This window comes from Camelina sativa, chromosome 12, assembly GCF_030686135.1.
Source record: "Camelina sativa cultivar CO46 ecotype springtype chromosome 12, ASM3068613v1".
In the NCBI taxonomy this organism is placed as follows: Eukaryota; Viridiplantae; Streptophyta; class Magnoliopsida; order Brassicales; family Brassicaceae; genus Camelina; species Camelina sativa.
Genome location: NC_141891.1, coordinates 3,678,883 through 3,698,523, shown reverse-complemented (window position 1 = coordinate 3,698,523; position 19,641 = coordinate 3,678,883). Strand labels below are relative to the sequence as shown.

The 19,641-nt window shown below is 36.4% G+C and overlaps 2 protein-coding genes, 2 long non-coding RNA genes and 1 other non-coding gene across 7 annotated transcripts; 1 reads left to right on the top strand and 4 right to left on the bottom strand.

The window, feature by feature from the left end:
- Positions 1–74: 74 nt before the first annotated feature.
- LOC104733168 (nuclear pore complex protein NUP155) lies at positions 75–3,598 on the bottom strand. 2 transcript variants are annotated; one of them, XM_010449048.3, is made up of 7 exons: positions 3,099–3,598; positions 2,850–3,010; positions 2,620–2,746; positions 2,259–2,521; positions 701–2,081; positions 399–605; positions 75–314 (listed from the first exon to the last, which is right to left on the bottom strand). In XM_010449048.3, the coding sequence occupies exons 1-5, from the start codon at positions 3,258–3,260 to the stop codon at positions 854–856; spliced, it is 1,941 nt and encodes a 646-aa protein (XP_010447350.1). In that variant the 5' UTR covers positions 3,261–3,598; the 3' UTR covers positions 75–314; positions 399–605; positions 701–853. The 2 variants fall into 2 exon arrangements, with proteins under 2 accessions (XP_010447350.1, XP_087335175.1); XM_087479049.1 differs by having other exon boundaries at positions 2,259–2,490; positions 3,099–3,541.
- A 1,073-nt stretch (positions 3,599–4,671) lies between these two features.
- Positions 4,672–5,977, bottom strand: LOC109128075 (uncharacterized). The gene is made up of 2 exons (XR_002034513.2): positions 5,752–5,977; positions 4,672–5,572 (listed from the first exon to the last, which is right to left on the bottom strand). It is a non-coding gene; the product is annotated as an uncharacterized LOC109128075 (long non-coding RNA).
- Positions 5,978–7,079: 1,102 nt separating this feature from the next.
- On the bottom strand, positions 7,080–8,159 carry LOC104729995 (uncharacterized). Its single transcript, XR_758373.3, has 3 exons — positions 7,995–8,159; positions 7,642–7,752; positions 7,080–7,554 (listed from the first exon to the last, which is right to left on the bottom strand). It is a non-coding gene; the product is annotated as an uncharacterized LOC104729995 (long non-coding RNA).
- Positions 8,160–10,324: 2,165 nt separating this feature from the next.
- LOC104729994 (uncharacterized) lies at positions 10,325–12,636 on the bottom strand. Its single transcript, XR_015573876.1, has 3 exons — positions 12,110–12,636; positions 11,296–11,376; positions 10,325–11,124 (listed from the first exon to the last, which is right to left on the bottom strand). It is a non-coding gene; the product is annotated as an uncharacterized LOC104729994 (transcript).
- Positions 12,637–14,249: 1,613 nt separating this feature from the next.
- Positions 14,250–19,558, top strand: LOC104729993 (TOM1-like protein 9). Of its 2 annotated transcripts, none has more exons than XM_010449045.3 (10): positions 14,250–14,692; positions 15,238–15,316; positions 15,650–15,748; positions 15,843–15,956; positions 16,172–16,332; positions 16,536–16,617; positions 16,810–16,895; positions 17,397–17,594; positions 17,916–18,379; positions 18,540–19,558. In XM_010449045.3, exons 1-10 carry the CDS (start codon positions 14,592–14,594, stop codon positions 19,190–19,192), a joined length of 2,037 nt encoding a protein of 678 aa, XP_010447347.1. In that variant the 5' UTR covers positions 14,250–14,591; the 3' UTR covers positions 19,193–19,558. The 2 variants fall into 2 exon arrangements, with proteins under 2 accessions (XP_010447347.1, XP_010447346.1); XM_010449044.3 differs by having other exon boundaries at positions 14,299–14,692; positions 18,537–19,558.
- Positions 19,559–19,641: the final 83 nt, after the last annotated feature.

Sequence of the window (19,641 nt, the reverse complement as noted above, 5' to 3'; positions counted from 1 at the left end):
AGTGCTACATGGGAGAGAACGGTTCGTAAACAAAAAAAAAAAAAACAGACATGTTCTGGAAGTGTAAAGAGATATCTGAAAAATGGGAGTGATCCTTTTGCTATTTGGTTATAATTCTAGAAAAGAGTATCAATAAACTCACGGTCATGTATTTGACATCAGGGTAAAGCTAAGTACCATTGACTCAACCACAAGAGTCAATGTCCAAGTTAATGTAATCTCCTAACAGCCTATTTTAAGTAACTTGGACAACCATCACGAAGTCTCCTGCTTATATCGTCAACTCTTCCCTCACCATCCGAGCCATTATTATTCTGGGGCAACCATAGTATCAGAAATAAGTTAGTGAATCAAAACAATTAGGAAGAGGACACCAAGGCTAGTCAAAAGAGTGATACCTCCATCACAGCAGATACGAGCCTTGTTGCAATTCGCTCACCATCGTTAGAACAAACTAGCTGATCGAATGTCAACCGAACCAAAGCTTGCTTTAATCTTGCATCAAGCCCTTGAAATACAACAAGATGTTGAGAAAGAAATTGGAGTAGGTAAAGGGCTTCTGCAAATCTGAGTAGCAACTGCCTAGTACACTCGATGGACCTCACCTGCAGGAAGCCAAGACTAATTAATGACTTCCACAACAGACCAATTGAAGAGGAGGAAAGTAACAGTAGATTTATAATAATTCAACAAATCTTACCTCCTCGGCAGTCAATCGTTGACTACTATATTGAAACCGCTGTCTTTTATTTGCTGACTCGTTTCTGCTGGAAGATTCTTCAAATAATTTCTTAGTAAAAAATCCATAGTGCCCCTCTCGCTGCTCTCTTCTAGATCTTAAGAATCGTTCCAACTAACGAATCTTACTTTCCAACACATTCATAGCACCAGTAGAAAGACGAAAACTAATCATTCCATCAGAACTGGTCTCTTTGGACATCACAGAAATATTCCATAGGGGAAACAATAATTTTGCTGTACACAGGCAGATCCCTTCGTGAGCAGCTGAGAAAGCGTGCTTGCCTTCTTGAAAAACGTGACTCATGTCATCAAACGTGGCAGCTGCTTTAACGGAAACAGTATAACAAACTGAATCGTCAAAATCTATTATCCGGGCAGCCAACATCATACACATGGCAGCTGCTTCGCCTAATCCAAATCGGATGAAAAAATCTTCTATAAGGAACCTTGGAAGGTTGGATTCCAAAAACTTTCTCAAAATATCGACAGGTCGATTCAAAACCAGTTCCATCATACACATGGTGGTTGCGACAACAATCTTTCTCCTTGGCAAAATATGCTGAGTCGAAAGATCACCTCTGGCCCAGAGCTTTGCACATGCCTTTTCATAAGGCTCTCCCGAGACTTCGAGTCCACAGTAACCAAGTTCTGCATATAATGATTGAACAGTAGCGGCAGTATCAGAAGACGGGAGTACATCTGTCACAAAAACTATACTACCTTCGATGGGTAGAGTAAACACAACTTCCCGTAAAGCCCGAGAACTTTGCCCTGAACTGCTGCCAGCCTGAGAGTGCGCGGTTGGATCTCTGCTAACAACATGAAGCGAAACGAAAGAATTTGGCGATACATCTGAAAGAACAAGAGTTCCAAACAAAAAATCTGCTGTTTCAACATTCTGAGTTGTTCCGACCCCTAATAGAGGTGATGGCCTAGTTGAAACCACTTTCAGACAGTTTGGAGTCTGAGTGAAGCTAATACTACTACCACTTCCACTTGAGGAAGTGGAAAGATACATCCTCCTGCCATCTGACATTGCTGCAACAAGGTGCAACCATTTCGATTCTGGCATGTACAATGGCGAAATGCTGATTATGGATGGCTTGTTAGATCGACCTGGCCTTGTGGACTGACGAATTCCTAGGCTCGCATTCCTCTGATTTAATAGATTCCTTTCTTCTGCCACCTTCTTAAGAGAGCCTTCCCCATTTGGCCCAAAAACATATGCTTGAAGTTTCATCTCTTCAGTGCGGGCATATAAAATTTGCCTTTCATTATCAACAACCATCTCTACAACAGGATCTACAGCTCCAAACTGGAATACTTTTGGCGGAACCAACCTAAAATAAATATTGTACAAACTATCAGAAACCTCATCTCGTATTGTTTTGAACATAAGGAGTTAGAGATACAAAATGGATAGCTAGAAGCTTGGTTCATCCCAGATTCCAAAATCAAATAGCATAGAGAACAGATAAAAGAGAGAGAGAGAAAAAAAAGACAGGGAATGTCAGTACCTCGAGATCATACTAGTTGTGCCTGCAGTGAGGCAGACTTTACGACAACGTTGATCAGCCCCTGTACCAGTTGTATATAGCAGCTCATATATGTGAGCATCATGTCCAGCCATGAAAATGCGCCCATTATTGGTAGATGTAACGCATGTCATTGCAACTCCATCAGATAAGATTGTATAGCCAGGCAGAGGCTTTACTAAAATTTCAGCATTAGGATCTCTACCATCAGGTCCTTTAGTGAGGGACAATCCAACAAGAACCAACTGATGAGAAATGGAGTTTGTTTTAATGAGAAAATTAGATACGATACACAAAAACTATATAAATTTGTGAACAGATTTCGCCACTGAAAAAGTGTCACCTCAACATCAGTTGCGAGCACCAATAGATATCTAATTTCTTCACGAAACACTCCAGGTCTACATTTGGCTAGGCCAGTCGCACAAATATGATGCTCCTCCACGTTATACTGATGACATGGCCCATTCCTAACCGACATACATTTAGCAAAAAAGAGCAACAACAACTACGAAAAGAAGGCATCTTAAGCTTCTAAATTCCGTTGTAACTAAAAGGAAAAACCAAATTTACCTTTTCACAAAACTCCATAGGAGAAAAGAATTGTCTAAAATTGCCCAAGCACATTCAATCTCCGGAAAACTTCCATAGAAAACCTTATCGGCTGCATCACACCTCTCAAGAACTTCACGAGGCAATTTCCAATTCTCTCCCACCTCAATCAACGGCGGCCACTACAACAAAGAAAAAGCTCAAGTTCTATCCATATCTATAGATACTCATCTAATTATACCAAGGTGTTGAATCGTTCCTTTAGCTAACCTTTTCTGGATGAGTCGAGTAAGGGTGAGGAGTAGCTTGTCTAGAAGCTAATAGAGCTTCTTGGAGATCGAGCTGCGATGCGGCTTCGTCTTTAATGTGTTCACCAATACAAAGTCCCGCCATCTTCACATCACGCATCGAAATTCTCTCGACTCGTGACATCTTATTTGTATAAGGAACAACACTCGAACCAAGAATCCTAGTGGACTTCTTGGGAGCAAAAAATCCAAAAACCTAGATTGATTTGGCTCCTAAGCAAACCAAGAGAGCCGGAACAAGAAAGAGACACGCTCCAATCAAAAAGTGTCTCTGCGAGTAAAAAACAAAAAAAAGTTCCTAACTACGATATTGTTAGAAAGAAACGATAATCCGGAGAGGAACTTTGTTGCCCAGATGATTTGACCAAAGAAGAAAAAGTTCCTAACTTTGTTGCCTATGATATAATATTACTAGAAACAATAATATTTGGAAAATTATAATAATAAAAAAATTATCCTCACGGTTTTACGTGGGATGATAGTATTCACATGTTATCCTCATCGTTTGGTACTAGGTGGTTTATTTTTTTTTATTTTTTTTTTTAAAATTAACTATAGTTCACATTTCACAACATAATTTAATAATGAAACTGACCCTTTTCATATAGCAATGTGAAAATATTTCACTCATGTTTGTGTCTATTGTGTGCACCACTTACGTTACTAATTAAAAAGTTGTGTAAATGATACATTGATTTGTATGATCATATTTATTTATTAAAAAATAATTTATAAGTGAGTAAGATGCAATAACTGAAAATCAATCTACATCTCAAATTATTACAAAAAAATTGTCTAATTAATTTACATGTGTTACTATTTACACCCATAATGAAGTGGTTCAATTAAACATATGTAAAATAATACTACAATCATATATAAATGTACAAGGATCTATATTGTATACTCGCTTTTCTTTACATTAATTATGCCACATTGGGTTAACTCTTTTCTTAATTATGCCACAATATAGCATTGGGTTATAAATATCCAATATAAACCTTTTTCTTTCCAATGTGGCATAACTCTTTTCTAAATTCACAACATTAAATATTGGACTGTCATGGAATCTCATCATTGGTCTTAGAGAGTTGTGAAACCTGCTTGAGAGTATGTAGATCTTAAAGATATTTCAGTTTTTGTGTTGTGAAACTTATATAGTGACGACCATTATTCATCCGTTACAAATGGAGTTATTGAGGAAACTGCGAGTTTGATGCGCTTTTTTTAAATAATCAAACTCATTTTAAATGATAACAAGAACGTAACAAAATTGTGTTTGATACCAAGTTTTAAATGATAACAAGAACGTAACTCATTTCTTTACTCGTCTCTCTTTTTTTGGAACCAAGTTTTCAGTCTGTTTGCCGATAGCCCGATACATATAGATGAAAACAAAGTCAGAAAATGCCAAGACGCGTCTGAAACGTTTTTTTTTTTTTTGGCTTGGGGGTGTATAGAAGAGTAGTCCACTCCAATAATAATATGTAAACAACCTATTTGTTGGAGTTTAGTACTATGTAGAAGAGGGAAGATGTTTTATATGTGGAATAACTAACCTGATGAACCAAAAGATACAAACATTTAAGAGCTTTTTAATTTCCACTTTCAGGTTCCTCAAACACAAACCAAAAGAAAAGAAAAGAAAAGAAAAGAAAATATATCTTTCATGTTCCGGTGCTTTCAACATTCACACAGTCGCAAAACAAAAAAAACAAAAAACAAAAAAAAAGTGAATTCGGGTAAGCTATTTGTCAGACTTTCTCACCTGCCGTATCTACAAAGACGCACAACTTGAAGTTCCTTTGTCAGGTTTTTATACCCTCATGCTCAAGGGTGAGCATGAGCAACAGGTGGATGGAATGTGCCTTCTAGGACGATTGCTTTAAGAGCTGCCAATGACCAGTTGCCAAAAAATAGGTATGCAACATCATAAAGATCTCTTGTAAAGCTCGTATACGAGACCGCATGATGCAGCCAGAAAACTCCCTGTGATATCGTAATCTACTCCTATACGGAACAATATCATAAGCAGAAGCAGATTTCCATACCCACAGAGGCAGAATAAGACGGTTGCTGTGCCATTCTTCTCCTTAATAAGTGTCGAATCAAGAGCTGTGAAGATGGTAAAAGTAATTGTTGCCCCAAAGGATTTTATTAGACAAAAACAATTTGCATGCGCTGGTCCACCAATCTCAATATTCTCCATGTGGTAAACACGACCGTTTATAAGAAACATCATCAAGCCACACTGGATAAATGCAACTCCAACTACCATTTTTGTGAAGTTTGCAATTGAAATATCAAAGAGAAGCATCGACGTGTACATAGATCCATGAGGAAGGCAAACTATCATCAACCCAAGGAAAATTTGGTTTGTGTACAAAAAGGTCCTACATCGTCCTAAAAACGTTTCGAAGGGCATGATGAATAAACCTATATGAAAAAGAAAAAAAAAATTCCACAAATTCAATGCTGTAGAACTCGGTAATTGATACTAACATACACCAAAGATACAACTATATACAAGATTCCACAAATTCCTTATAATGTTAATCTTTCTAATTGATATCGCTACAACAACAGTAGAAAACAAGAGAGATGAATCATCATACCCAGAAAGAGAAGAGCTTTTCGCTAGGGGTTTTGGAGGAGGTCCGATGAGATTGCTGGGGAACCGATTCTTGCGCTTTCTTTTTCTTCGCCGTTTACATGTTATCTTAGAACAGACGATAAAAGTGTTTTCGAGCTCCGAGTTGAGTTTCTGAGAAACGATAATGGCGGTTTCGCGTTTCGTCTGGGTTTAACGGCAAATGACAATTTGGTAAAGCAAACTCTCCAGCTGAATCAGAGGATCTCTCTCTCATATACCACTAAATTTTAGCCCACGGCATTTGAGTCCAATGTGCTGACGTGGCATCACGGCTTTTAAAACGTTGTCGTTTTGGGTTGAATTTTTTTTGTTTTTGAGGAGAAACTTTGAACTCTGGCGGGAATTACTACTTGTTACCAAACATTCACTCCGAAAAAGGGAGTTAGACTTCTCTTGGGAGTTTCCCAACGTCTCTTACTGTCAAGAAACCTTTGTGTTTGTATTGATCTGTTTTCTTAGGTTTGAAGTTACATTGTGTATGAGTATATATATATGTCATGATCTCGGATACAAGGATTAACGAGAAAATCTCGGATACAAGGATTAACGAGTTAAAGATCTTTGCCTGCTTAATTTTCTTACTCTGTCACAACTATACCATCAAATGATTAATCTACTGTAACAATGTAAGAAAATTAAGTTCTCTATCGTTATGCAATACAAAATAGAGAGATGAAATACCAAACCTGAGCTTCCAAATCAAGTTTTCAACAAGCCTGTAACAGAGTTAAATGTAGCTTGTCAGTGCTTGTCTCTGACACGAAAATTGAACTAACCGGAATGTTAAAAGGCGGATGCTTATGATACTGTCTGGATCATTGCTCGGAATTGTTAAGACACTTCTTGATAGCTGAGCTTACATTTCCTTCTCTAGCGACCCAAAGTTAACCAGCATGACGGAAGAAGTGTCGCTGAATCTTGGTGCATTGAGCATATTTGCTCAAGGGTCACGATTTCTTGATTATATGGTGAATACAAAGATGTTCGTGGTAGATATTAGATTTATTCTGTAATTAATTTGATTAGATACGATACTTGTGTATATTATCAAGGGTAAATCCCTGTAAATCGTGCATTCATCCTCTGTATATATTTCCTTAGATTCCCCCAAGGGAAATAAACCAAGTTTCAGTCCAGTCTTACAGGTCCAATACAGTTTCTTCCCGACAGATCCACCATCTTCTTCAAGGCATGGAAGATGAAGAAATGCAGACACATACCTCATACAGGAGAATGCAGATTTTGATTATGAAAAATACTTGAAGAATAAACCTGGAAGCATACGGAACATTTTTAACCACAGAAAATTGAAGCATAAACTTATAAGACCAAAGCTGTATCATATAATTTTTAAATTAAAGAAAAGAATCCCAGCAATAGAGAGATTTCTACAAAAGCGTAGGTGATGATGGTAAGGATTTAAAAGTAACACATGATTGAGTTCCAATTGATACCAAAAGATACTTTCATGGCAAGCTCTTTTATGATAAGGATTTAGATTCTTCCTCAACTTCGTGCGCAGTATTCCTCAGGAACTCATAGTATTTTTCAAAGTTTCTGTTTCTTTCTTCCAATCTTTCAGCTTCCAATCTTTCAGCTTCGTTGTTTCTGACTACTGTTGGAGTAGGACGTAGGGCATATAAGCCAAATGTCCATGTTATGACAGTGACAATCGATAACACAGACACGATCCACCAACCATCAGGTGGTGCGTATACTTTTGTAGGCAATGTGTTACACGCGCAAGGACAAAGACATCCGTTTTCTAGAAAAAAATAGAGAACAAAGATCATTAGTAACTACAAATTGTGAACACTCAACAAGATGTCAAGAAATTAGAAAAGCCTGGAACCTGCTTCTTTTGGAAGGTCCATAGAGGTGGTTGCAAGTGGAAAGGATAGAAGCAAGAGCCCAAGGAAAACACTCAAACACAACCTCTTGGAATTGGCCATGATAAACCTACCTGCATCAACAGAATTTGTTTATGACTACTAATCCCACAAATTCCTAAATTTTTCAATTTTAATTTAGAAATCGTTTGAATTGATACCCATATAAACAAAAGAGATAACTTCATGCTACTAAACAATCCCACAAATTCAAAAAAAAAAATAATACCTACATAACTACGATTTATCTATGCTCGCTACAATTATGTAATCAAATCAGATGGAGAAACGCTACAAGAGAGAGAAAAATCCATACCGAGAAAGAGAAAAGCGATTCGCTTGGGGTTCTGGAGGTCCGATGAAACCTTCTCACGGTGACAAAGAAACACACAATTTAAAAAAAAAAATCCAATACACAGTTTCACCCGGGTTTGTTTTTGTTCTTTTGCCTTTAATACTGTATCCAGTAGGCATGTCAATTAGGTCAACCGAGTTTGGGCTTAAATATATATCTCCAGAAAAAACCGGATTTTTCGGACTTAGCCTGTTCGGATTATAGGATTTTCTGGACTTAGTCCAACTGAGTTCGGGCCAGTTCGGGCCAGTCCGAAAAGTGTTTTAACAAATATATTTGTACTTTTTTATTAACATTTTTGTTTGATTGCAATATTTGATTAATAATTTATTGTAAATAAAGTTCAAAAATCTAACCCTAATTTTCATATTTACTTAATAACCTTACTTCATACTTTTAAAAGTTTTATCTATGATATTTTATATGAATTATATATATTGTTTTATTTGGTTAAAGTATACAAATTTTGTTTAGTTTTTAATATTTTCTTTGTATTGAAAGCATGATTTTGGAGAATTTTATGGGCTTTAGAAAATTTGAAACTTTGATAGATTTTATAAAATTTGATATGATTTATGGTGAAATTCTTTCAAATTACACCTAAGACCATGAGATTTGTATTTCTGTATTTTTAACTAAACAAATCCTCTCAAATCCTCCAGAAGCCATAAAACTTATTAAAATCCAAATCCACAAACTGTTTTGAATAACAGTAGATTTTAAAGTAGATTTTTAAATCATGTGTTCATAACAGTGGATTTTAGGAGACTTTTTAAAATCCATGATTGAATAACATAAGATTTGTAAATTTTACATAAATCACTTAAAATGTCAAGTTAAATATACCCCATATATTAAGTTGGTTGTAGTGAATATAGATGAATTATTAAAATTTTGATTAAATTGTTTTATAGTACACCTTTAAACACTGCTTTTTAAGGCTTATAAGTTTGAATTTTTGATCTGCAAAATAAGCACGAAAAGCCATGTAGTCTTGTTAGGACCGGTTCGGGCTTTGAAATATTTCGGGCCGGGCTCAAACATATGTAGGCTTTAAGAGTTTCGGACCAGCCCAATTGACACCCCTAACGGTCTATAAGAGCAAAATCTCCAACACGGTCAGAGGATCTCTTATACACCAGCAAGTCATTTATGAAGCCCAATAAACAAATTGTTTAGCCCACCGCATTATGGTAGTCGGTTCGGTTGAAACCACTATTCAGTTATTTTCAGTTCGGTTAGGAGAATTTAGTCGGTTATCTCTCTGTTCAAATTTTGCTCAACTAGACAACATGGGAGACAAAATTGTAATTCTATTTAACAATAGCAAAAAAAAACATACTGAAAACTTATGATTAATAAATTCAGTATCAGTTAGTAATTGTAATATATGCCTCGCCATTGTAATATATGAAAAGCCATGTAGTCTTGTTAGGACCGGTTCGGGCTTTGAAATATTTCGGGCCAGGCTCAAACATATGTAGGTTTTAAGAGTTTCGGACCAGTCCGATTGACACCCTAACGGTCTATAAGGGCAAAATCTCCAACACGGTCAGAGTATCTCTTATACACCAGCAAGTCATTTATGAAGCCCAATAAACAAATTGTTTAGCCCACCGCATTAGGGTAGTCTGTTCGGTTGAAACCACTATTCAGTTATTTTCAGTTAGGAGAATTTAGTCGGTTATCTCTCTGTTCAAATTTTGCTCAAGACAACATCGGAGACAAAATTGTAATTCTATTTAACAATAGCAAAAAAAACATACTGAAAACTTATGATTAATAAATTCAGTATCAGTTAGTAAATGTAATATATGCCTCGCCATTGCTTGTACCTTCAATGTGACAAGTTATAGGGTCACTATAAGAATGAATGGATAGTAAATGTAAGAAGAGTAGAAGCAATGTATGAAAATTAAGTTCTCAATCGTATGGATAGGAAAGGCTGGTTTTGTTCATAAAGCTCTGAAGGGACATTCATTCCCGCCTTCAATTTTTTGATCCCGTATGTGTATTATCAATGTGTAGCTCTCTCAACTCTGGACATGATACAGTTGATTATATAGCGGAAAAGTAACTCGTTCTCAAGAAATTAACTCTGAATTCCAAAAGTTCTCATCCTCGTCAGTCATTTTCTCTTGTCCTATTGTGTTATCCTAGAGTTTTTTTTCACAATATTCAGGTATGATACTGATTCTTAAAATCGATAATAAACCATATAGGTTTTAATAGCATAACATCAAATCTTATAGTTTGACATTGTGGACACGGATTCTACATGACTTGGAGCGTTTGTGGTAATAATCTTTCTATACTGCGATTAATGTTCATGTGAAGGTGATTGAACCGACAAAATGTACACCCAAGACTCCGAAAAAAAACAATGTAAACAATCAAAACCGGCCATGGACTGCTTAAAAGAAAGAACCAAACCTAGTCTTGATGATCGACTGACTGTATGTACATCTACAAGACTACAACCGGAACAATTCTAACCCCTCTGACTTATCTTCCGAATCCAAACCTTCCCATAATCAGCAGAAAGCAGTGACATGAAAGAAACCCGAGAATCACCGAGGCAACAATTTGGTGAGCCCAATCTCTGAAGCAACCATCTTTGGAGCCTCTGAAGCAATCACCGAGTCATACCAAATTCTTCTTTTCAAGAGTTAAGATCTTTGCCTGCTTAATAGAGTATTAGTTACATTGGGCACTTCATTGTAGAACTCGGGTTCGTCTTCTTCATCAGATGATAATAAAGATGGTCCCATCCATGCTTTGAACCCCTCGTTCACTCGTCTCTCAACGTCTGGTGTGAATTCCAAAGGATTAGCTTCGAGCATCTCCAAGCCCTGATCATTTCTGTTCCCAAACTCTCCTTCGTCAATAATCAAAGCAGCTCTTCTTCTAAGGAAGAAAGCAGTTCCAGCGTACAAGATTACCAAACCCCATGAAGAAATCTCGTAGCACCAAAACAATGGCACAGAACAGCTGCTTCCTAGTGTCAGAAGGCTTGAGCCGAGGAATACAGCAAGGAGACCATAGATGATAGCAAAAACAATGTTCAGAATTGACAGACAACGAACCCCACCTGTGGATTTAATAGAAAAGATACATAAAATCAAAAACATAAAGATTCACAAAGGTGGAAACATTGTAACTGATAGCAGATGAAATGAAATTATACTAAGAAGATAAAGTCTGGCATTAAAAAGGATGGAAGTACAGAACACAAATATGGAAAGCTAAGAACGGAGTATACCTCTTCTTGAAGCACAGTAATTATTTTCAACTACTTTAAGAAACCCATGACGGTGAGGAGCAGAATAAGCCACAAAAATTCCTGCAGTATTGCAACAATATAATGAGAATATAAGAAGAAGACATCCACATATTTATGAAAAGAGTAACAAAAGGCAACACAAACGAGATATTGTAGAGAGGTTGACCCATCATCTTGAAGGAAAAAAATGAAAAGAGATAATAGATGGGGCTCGACTCAAGAAGTTCCATTTATTTGGCACAATCAAATTCTGGTGGTAACAAAGCCGGCTCACTTTGATAAATCTCTCTTATCGTTCAACTGAAAGCTAAGAACGCTCAAAACTTTGGACAATGTGGAGACAGAAAGCTATAAAGGTAATATATCAGATCCAACAATTTTCTTCCATATAAAATCTAATCTAGCAGAGGAATTAACTGGATTTTACAAAGTCCATAACTTGCTCTATGGCTCTAACCCCTAAACCCTGAAAAACTTGAACCAACACAGAACTAGACTCGTCACCATATAGTGGTTTCAATCAAAACGAATGATATATATTGAACTAAACCTAGCAACAAGCATTCAGATTTTAAGGACACATCGATCACTCAACCCTCTCTGGCAATACTTCACCTCACCAAACTAAAAAACAATCAGGCCAAAATGTGCTGAACGTCAAGAGATATCTAGCATAAATCCACTCAGAACTGAGCATTGTACATCATCAAATATAATCAGTAACTAAAAACACAAACGCAAGCCCAGCTGTGGAGATATAAAAAAACAGAAGCTACAGACTTGAGACACTCACCTGCAACAAGATAAACAGACGATACAAGGAAGATAATGGTGGAGGGAACAAAAACAACCATCCAGTAGTAATCGACAGTTTCTTGATCCGTCAAGTAAAAAGCACCGGGAAACAGATCGGAGTCACGAGCTTTCCCATACATAGGCAAAGGCTGTAGCTTTACATCGCTGCAAAATGGCCGCTTTAGAACATTCGAAGGAAATACAATTTTCAAGCTGACGATTGTGCAAGTGAAGATGACAAAGCAAAGTAAAGCCACGATCGACACTAATGTCGGTCTTGAAGCTTAATCCAGGCTCTATCTTCTTCCCTAAGACTCTCGTACTCTTGCTTTGGCATAAACGCTTGACGCAACGCGTCTCCAATGATCGCCATTGAAGAAACACACAAACACACACAAAAAAAACCTCCTAATCCACAATCAAATGAGACCCTTTTCACTAGACTGATTTCGGTAATAGCCGAAGAAAATATCAAAATAGGGTTTTTTTCGAATTTGATGAGGAACCCTAGATCATAAGAAATTGGGAAATGAAGAAGAAGAAGAACAAGACAGAAACAATTAGGCGCGTGTAAAAGAGAGTTGGATAGATATAACTTCTGTGTAATTACAGATTGACCCCAATAGTTTTCAGAGTGCGAGATTTAAACCAAATCCCGCTCAATTATATCATAATCATAGAATATGGTTAGCTAATAAATAATAGAGACCTAATTACTAATTTAGAGTTCAAGCTAATGACGTTAGTATTAACACTCTCTGTGCATAAATTATGCAAGTGGATGAATACATCCAACATAGAAAAGGTGATAAAAGATTGAAAACTCAAATAGAGTAATATAGATGATGATGTGTGGCAAAGTTGGTTTAGGTATGTATCACACCACTCACTAAAAAAAAGAGGTATTTGATAATGAATTTTGTAAGATGTGGATGGATTTATTTAACGGTTTCATGACTTTTTATAGCAAACATAGCATACTATTTCATCTTCCTGTAAAAAATCTAACTCAATTAATTAATTAGATTTGGATCACATTACAATAATTAACTCCCAAAACACAAAACAACTAGTACTAACTCGCGGAAAACCGCGGGCTGAACTTTTTTTAAATAAAAATTTGTAATAATTTATTTTATTATTATGTTATTTATAATAGTTTGTGATTAAAAATTTGGTTTGCTTATATTCTAATTTTTGTATTTTAAAAATGTTTATTGAAAAATGTTGTGAATAAAATTGTTTAAACTTTTGTCAACTAAACACAATCCTTACTAACATGTAAAAAATAACAACTAAATATAGCTAGTAAAAGTTATAAAAAGCTTCTTTGAAAACAAAATTCATTGTTTTTTCTGTAGCTTTTTTTCTTGTCTGTAATAATTTTAACATGTGGTGAAAATTTTTTTTGATAAAATTTGTAGCTGTATATTTTATTCGATTTGGTTTTTAAATGTTACCTATTAATTTTTTTTTAAGTACGAATTATTTTTGATTCTAATAGATTTTTTTTTACTTTTCTACAATTTATTTTATTTGATTGTCCCAGATTTTCATTTTTACTTAATTTTATTTATTTAATTAATTAATTAATCTTAATTAAGTTTTTTAATGGCAATTGAATGTAATTTTTACACATTTTAAGGTTAGTTTCATATTTGTACTTCCCAATTAATATAGTAGGATAAAATTTGTAGTTTTAGATCTTATTTGATTAGATTTTTAAAATCTTAGCTGTTAAATTTTTTTTAGTATAGATTAGTTTTGATTCTAATGATTATTTTTTTTATTTTTCTACAATTTATTTTATTTAATATATCCCCTGATTTTCGTTTTTTAATTAATTATATTTATTTAATTAATTTATTAATTTTGATTAAGTTTTTCTAATGGCAATTGAATGTAATTTTTTACACATTTAAGGTTAGTTTCATATTTGTACTTCCTAATTAATATAGTAGGATAACTGATAGGATGACCGTCGGATTTATTAGTGGGTCAAATCAACGGACCGATGAAAAGCATCGAAACACAGGGAGATGTACACGTGGCAGTGTTTAAGTGGACCTTCTCGAAAAGATATTCGATCAATTTATTTTTGGTATTTTTTTCTGTAGTTTCCTTCTTTTTTTTTTTTTGTTGCTAAATTCGTGAAAATATATATTAATATTAATGATCTGATCATCTAACAGAAAATAATAATAGTTAAAAAAAAACATTCCGGGAAAATTAATAATAGAGGAAAAAAGAGAAAAAGGCAAAAAAAACAATTTTCTTAGAGAGAAGAGAGAGAGAAGGGTGGGCGTGAATTCCTGAGGGGGGAGAGATTCTTCGCCGGAGTAATCTCTATTGCGTGATCTTTACAGCCGGCTGCTTCTTTCGCCGCCTGATATTTTGAATATTCGTCTCTTACTCTTTGTTCCCATCTACAAGTTTTTTTTAATTTTGTTTGGGGGAGAGAGAGAGGGTCAAAAGCGAAGATGGTTAACGCTATGGTGGAGAGAGCGACGAGCGAGATGCTGATCGGACCTGATTGGGCTATGAACCTTGAGATCTGTGATATGCTCAATAGCGATCCAGCGTATGTTCCCCTCTTCTCCCTTCCGATTTTGTTTTTCTTCCTTTATCTCCTCCTTTTTTAAGTTCGTTCTCGATTAGTGGATTTGAATTTGAATTTGTGGGTTCAGTTGAGAGAGTTTACACATACTAAAGATAGATATATCAAATTTCGTATTTTTATTTTTCCCCTTTGTCTTTGCTGGAGAAGTAGATACCATAATATTTTGATAGTTCCATGTTTCATTGAAGCAATTGGATTACTTTTGTTGCCCTACTGTTTGCCCAATTTTGGTTTAGGTTCTAGATAAAGAGATAGGTTTTATTAGGGGTCAAGTGTTTTTTTTCCATTGATGTGCTTGTACGGTTCAATTCAATTGATGAATCTACTACAGTTGCAGTAACTCATTGAACAAAATGTTGTCATCTTCGTTAGGGCTTTATTCTTAATGCTGGGATGTTATTACCTTACATGTTTTTTGATGGGAAAAATCAGATTTCAGTTTTTGTACTAACTGGAGTTACTGGACGAATCCTACCTGATGTTTGAAACTGGTTACTGTTCCGCAGGCAAGCAAAAGATGTTGTGAAAGGCATTAAAAAACGGATTGGGAGCAGGAATCCGAAAGCTCAACTTCTTGCCTTAACTGTGAGCTCTCCTTTATTCTATTCCTTTGTGGTTACTTCATTGATATAACCACTGTTGTTTATTGTAACTGTGCATTTAGATAGCTCGTATGTTTAGTTACGCATCTAGTTTTAAATTCAAAATGCTTTTGTCAGTCCTCTCTTTTATCAGTTGAGGTTGACATGAGCAGAGATTGCTTGTTCATGATACTAATGTACAAGATGTGGATATTATGTCTCACAAGTTTCCTAACAAGAATGATATGCTGATTCATTATTTTCACGTAATCTCATCTTTCTCGTTTGACTTGCAATATTAGTATATTTACTCATCATGCATATTGTTATGTTCTAGCTGCTTGAGACAATAGTGAAGAACTGTGGTGACATGGTTCATATGCATGTGGCTGAGAAAGGTGTTATTCATGAAATGGTCCGGATAGTTAAGAAGAAGGTAAGGGTCCTTCCAAATTGGTCTTGTTGGGAATAATTTAATTCTTATCTTTCTCTCTCCCTCTCTCTGATCCAAAATTTTCTGATGCATATAGCCGGACTTTCATGTCAAAGAGAAGATTCTTGTCCTTATCGATACATGGCAAGAGGCCTTTGGTGGCCCTAGGGCAAGATATCCACAATACTATGCAGGATACCAGGAATTGTTGGTACGTCTAAATAAACTGTCGTTTGATATAGTTTTTCTGGGTTTCGATTTTTTCCTCGAGTAGAGTATTGTTTCTGACTCTGGATGTCCAGATGTCTCATGCTGAAATTTAAATATGTGTCATGCTATATTCTTCTTTGATCCTCTTGTGAGTTCTGTTAGAAATCTTTCACTACTCTTGCCTTAACCACCAGTGCTTACTCATGTCCTTTTCAGCGCGCTGGGGCTGTTTTCCCTCAGAGATCAGAGAGATCAGCACCTGTGTTCACACCTCCACAAACACAACCTTTGACGTCTTACCCTCCAAATCTTCGTAATGCTGGACCTGGTAATGATGTCCCTGAACCTTCAGCAGAACCAGAATTCCCGACTTTAAGGTAGATATCTTCTGTTGCAACTCCGTTGTTTCAAGTTAAATAAATTTTTAACAAAATCATACTAGAATTTTGGACATATATGTATGCCTTTGTTGACTTTGCGTCTATATGCTTGTTTTATTTAGGACGTATATGTATATGCCTTTGTTGCTCAGTATTGTTTCTCAATATTTTGTTCTGTTGTATGTCAAATTCATTTTCAGTTTGTCGGAGATTCAAAATGCAAAAGGTATCATGGATGTGCTTGCAGAAATGCTGAGTGCATTAGAGCCTGGAAACAAGGAGGTACTACGATTTAGTTGCAAAGTGTTTTTAACTATCTGTTTGCAAGTGTTGGCTTTATCCTATATGCAAAATATACTAAATAAGAGGAACATTTTCTGAATTCTTCTTAGGCATTGCAATTGTGGGATTCAATTATTTTGTTTTCTAGGTATCTCAGGATGATAATTCTGCTCATTTTTTTTATTTATTCAGGATCTCAAACAGGAGGTGATGGTTGATTTGGTGGAGCAGTGTCGTACGTACAAACAAAGAGTGGTACACCTAGTTAACTCAACTTCGTAAGAGCTCTTTACTTTCCTCTCTGATTCTATTTGGTTATCTCTTTCATATCTCATATAAGTTATAATGCTTGGAGTGCGATAAGATCTCTTTCTATATTCTCATTTTGTAATATGCATACGTATTACTACTAGATTAAGCTGCGAATGATTGGTTTTTATGCATGCGTATATTACACCAGGCAATTTTATGTACGTAAACTTCTATGGTAATTCAGTTAATTTCTGAAGAGGCACAGATGATGTGTGTTTAGAGGACCACAGACTCCAGGTGTCTTAAGTAATAGAAGCAACTGTGGATTAACCATGGGTTCTAGCTGGTTAAGCAGTATGTATTAGATTGAAAGCGAGATTGGGGAGTATTCACGTTTTGTGTGGGTTATGGTTTCTTATGTAAGAGGGTGGGGAGATAACTTCATTAAGAACTATCGCAGATTCGTACTTAATTCAGTTGATGAGAATTGATATTAAGCTTATTTACCATGCAATTTTCTTTTTCAGGGACGAGGGTTTGTTATGTCAAGGTCTCGCTTTGAATGATGACTTGCAGCGTGTCTTAACCAGTTATGAAGCAATCGCTTCTGGATTACCTGGCACTTCTGCTCAAATTGAGAAGCCCAAGTCCGAGACTGGAAAATCCCTTGTTGATGTTGATGGTCCACTTATTGATACTGGTGACAGCAGTAATCAGGCGAACGGGTACGTTAGACAAAACTTGATAGTTATGCATCCAAGAATGTTGGATAAAATCACCTATTTTTGGATATGGGTTACCAATCCTAGCTGCAAGCTTGACCTGATATATGGCTTACACATCAAAACTAGTACAATCTAGGATGTGAAAACGAAAAGTACTTTTGAATTTCAGACTAACAATATAATCATTTTCATATAAACGGTGTTGTTTTGTCTCTTACTTAACAAGTAAGAACTGGGGTTTTTGGACCAAGTGACCTGGTAAAAGTTCTTATTGTCTTGTTACATAGCTATTGATTTGTACTATGTCCAACATTTTCACAGGGCTACATCAAGTTCTGGTAACGGGGTTCTAAATCAGTTGGCCCTCCCTGCACCACCTGTAACTAATGGTCCAGCCAATTCTAAAATAGACCTCCTCAGTGGCGATGATCTCGCCCTTGTTCCTGTTGGACCACCTCAACCAGCAAGTCCTGTTGCATCAGATCAAAATGCACTTGCCCTTATTGATATGTTCTCAGACAATAATAATAATTCAAGTCCTGCAACTGCACCAACTGCACCAACTGGCAATCCAGCTCCCCAGAGTAGTCCTTTGAATCCTCAACCGCACCAGCAACCAAATAGCCAAGCTGGAGAAGCTGGATTACAACAATCCAATGGATTTTCTCCTCAAATGGGTTATCAACATTTTGAGCAGCCATCATACGGGCAAGGAGTCTCTTCTCCGTGGAGCAATCAGCCTGCTCAACCCCAGCAGTTTCAACAACCACACCAGCCCTCTTACGGTAATATATCTGAGTTTAAATTACAAATTTTATCTTTTGAGACATATGTTGAACAACGTGAAAGCGTTTCACTCTTTTGGATTCGGGAGTTTCGGATTGAGTGCGTCTCATATATAATTCTTATCTGTTATGTCTGTGGTTATTTTGTAATATGAAGAAGGTGCACAAGACAGTATGGCATTTCCACCACCCCCATGGGAAGCTCAGCACCAAGACTTTAGTCCCACTGCCGAGTCAGGAAGTCCGTTTTCTTCTCAAATGCATCCGGCGCAGGCTCCCTTCACACATGCTCAACCGGTTAACAACAACAATTCATATCCTCAGATGCCCCAGACCGGCCAACCAGTTAACAACAACAGTCCATATGGTCAAATGCCTCAAGCTGGCCAACCTGTTAACAACAACAGTCCATATGCTCAAATGCCACAAGGCGGTATGTACATGCCAAACCAACCCAATCAGGCTGGCTATGCACCTCAACAGCAGCAGCAGATGATGATGGCTCAATTCTATGCCCAACAGCAACAGCAACAACAACAACAGCAACAAGCGTATGGAAACCAAATGGGAGGATACGGGTATGGCTATAATCAACAGCAACAAGGAAGCAGCCCATATCTGGACCAGCAAATGTATGGTATGTCCATCAGAGACCAGACTTCGCATCAGGTACCATCATCGACATCTACCACATCTTATCTGCCTCCTATGAAACCTAAGAATAAACCAGAGGACAAGCTATTTGGGGATCTCGTTGACATCTCCAAATTCAAGCCTACAAAACCGACTTCCGGAAGAGCTGGTACCATGTGAAAAAGATACTCCGTCATTTCTAAGTACTCATCTCCTCTATCCTCTATTTTATTTACACAGCTAACTCTCTTTCTTCTCTTATTTGAGCTATCATCACATTGATTTTACCCTTGTGGGAGACGCATAGATATATATATATATATATATATATATGTTATCTTCTTCCTTATAATTACCGTTGATTATGACCGGTAATGGATTTGTATATTTGTTGTAGAGAAAGAAAACTGGAAAATCTTTTGTTGTCAACTCATCGATTTGGGTTTGTCTGGGGATTCTATTTTAGGACCTTTTAATGTCATTTGTGTTTTCAGACCTTTTTTTATTTGTTATCCATTGGCAATAAAGTTTGATATCAGTTGAAGAGTCATGGTTCTTAAATTTACTAAAGGATGTTATGTTCTTTCTATCTGAATGCAACTCTCATGTCTTTATCTATGGAGACATGA